General features: G+C 43.9%; 1 protein-coding gene across 1 annotated transcript in view; it reads left to right on the forward strand.

Annotated features, from left to right (window-relative positions):
• LOC109475075 overlaps positions 1 to 2,379 on the forward strand; it is a 46,397-nt gene that overhangs the window by 32,781 nt on the left and 11,237 nt on the right. The window contains exon 4 of the mRNA XM_019775618.1: positions 2,004 to 2,199. Coding sequence (XP_019631177.1) covers positions 2,004 to 2,199 — 196 coding nt within the window. The remainder of the gene's footprint in view (positions 1 to 2,003; positions 2,200 to 2,379) is intronic.

The following is a 2,379-nucleotide window of genomic DNA, read 5'->3' on the forward strand; positions in this document are numbered from 1 at the left end:
TCTAAACATCTGTGGCTGAAGCCTCTCTTCCGTCGTCAATGGTAGCTACCGACAATAGGGAGCCAGCGGTAACTACAGGCTACACAGGATGGCACCCAGGTTCCACAGAACTTTAGGACTAAGTACAATGTCTACTCTCAAAGGCCCGTGTGTTCCGTCTTGTCGTAAACGTCGCTACGCTACTACCGCATCTCAACAATATCAGCTTTCTATTCCCGTGGTTTAGTAGCATTTTGGCTGGAATTTTTTGTTCGCCCCCGCACACTAGTTTGGGGGTCTTCAGAGATTGTAATCAATAAAATTAAGTTAGTGTGGACTTAGTTCCTTTCATGTCGTGCCTTAAATAGTAGCAAATAGTATGGCGGTGTCCTCTCTGATTCTATATTGATATTTTCCCGCATATGGGAAGGCATGCATGCCCTTTTCCGTTAAGCGTTACGTGTTGTTTTAATTCACCGTTAATCGTAGCCGGCCCGCTCTTATTCAACGTTAAGCGTTATCGGTTTATTGATTGTTAAGCGTATAATTTTTCCCCCGTTAATTTTACCAAAAAAGAAAGCAAACTCAGCTGGTCTTGTAGTTGGAGAGATATCATTTTATCCCATATACTGTTCCGAATTATTCCCCGGCAGAGACGGTCACTTGACTTCAGGATGTGTAGCTTCGAATACAAAAGCCAAATAATTATTGACTTTGGCAAAGTGTTGGGTATAGCTTTAGGCTTTAGGTACAGGAACGGAACAGTTGCCCTCCTCATGCCTTTGACTCAAATTCCTATTTTTCAGACTGGGAGTGCCATTTTCCATTTACGTACGGAGGAAAAACCTACAATTCCTGTACCAACGTCGACCATGACCGTCTCTGGTGTTCTTTCACCGCGGTCTACCAGGGCAGATGGAAAAACTGTGACGTAGGTAAGTTCATGACCACGATGAAATGGTTCCGTCCCCTTCTACAATTTGCCTTTCTGGTTCTGTGTATAGGACGTGGTCAGAACAACATGTGCATGCTGCTTCTCTCCATGTAACTTCTTTTAATCCGCACTTAACTCACCTATCTTGTCCTACATGTACCCATGTAAACACAATCGAATATTTAATGTGTGTTCAGTTTTTTGCCGTTTGAATATTTTCTGTTTACTCTCAGATTACAAAGACCTTTTAATCCGAAATAGTGCACGGCATAAAGAGACGAAAGGGTTTTGAGTGTTTGTACAGGCCGTGTATTCCGTCGATATTATGCATGGATGTAAATTATGTTTTATTTTTCAAGCAGATGTTCTGATCATATGCATGGTAGTCGCGGCATGGCGGACCGATAGAAAATTGGCTATGTGTTTGCAGCTATAACTCGCGATCCCCTGGCTGCATTGGTGTGAACCCAGTTTTTTGACTGCGAACACGAAAAACCGTCTACCCACAATACTCCGCCAGGAGGTATACATGTACCTACTTCACGGAGTATAATGATTACTTCACGGAGATCTGTGTCCTACGGACTCTTGTTGAAGATTTAGAAAATGTCCCGAGGGAGCCTACCTCTGGGCCCCCTACATCGCGAGGGCCTCTACCCCCCCCCCCTTCAAACATTAGTGGACGCACTCGGGGGCCAGGAGGGGCGGGGCCCTGGTTTAATGAGAGCTTCATACTAGGCCATACTAATAAAACAGCACATTCAGGTACTCAAATCTGCCGTGTGACAAAGAACATGCACATCAATTTACCGTTAAGCGTTACCAACCGTCCTGAATTTACCGTTAAGCGCTGTCGACCTCGCTGAGCTTACCGTTAACCGTTGTCAGGATCCCCCGTGTAGACCCTCATATGGGACGGTTTAGTAGCCTTCCTGAAGACTTCTTAAAGTAGCTTAAGAAACATTCCCTCATTAAAGAAGGCTTTTATCGAAGAAATATGAAGTAAGCATCATCCATTGAAGTATGCATGGTTGAAAAAAATCATTTTGTAAGTAAATATTGTTAATGAAACAGCTTGTACCTTTGACAGGTGTCAATGTTGCTCTTGACAAGATGGCGTACCAAACAAGCACCAACATGACCTATGGGTTATACGCAGCCGTACCCAGCCGTGCAGTAGACGGCATCACCAGTACCCACATGCGGACTGGTTCCTGCACACACACCGAGGAGGAAGATAACCCTGCCTGGTGGGTCAATCTGGGCCAACCGTACATGATTGAAAGGTAAGGGTTTGAATGTTGCGTCAAGAAAACAGTTTTAGGTAGCATCAACTACCATTCGTCAATGACATTAGAACATTCTTAAAAAAGGAGGTTCATAATCACGAACTATTGATTGATTTTCCTATTCTGAAACAACAGGAGCTTTCTTTACTAATTTGCATCATCCTTGTCTTGACTTTG

The sequence above is a fragment of the Branchiostoma belcheri genome, unplaced genomic scaffold (genome assembly GCF_001625305.1).
Source record: "Branchiostoma belcheri isolate BF01 breed outbred unplaced genomic scaffold, Haploidv18h27 scaffold324, whole genome shotgun sequence".
In the NCBI taxonomy this organism is placed as follows: domain Eukaryota; kingdom Metazoa; phylum Chordata; class Leptocardii; order Amphioxiformes; family Branchiostomatidae; genus Branchiostoma; species Branchiostoma belcheri.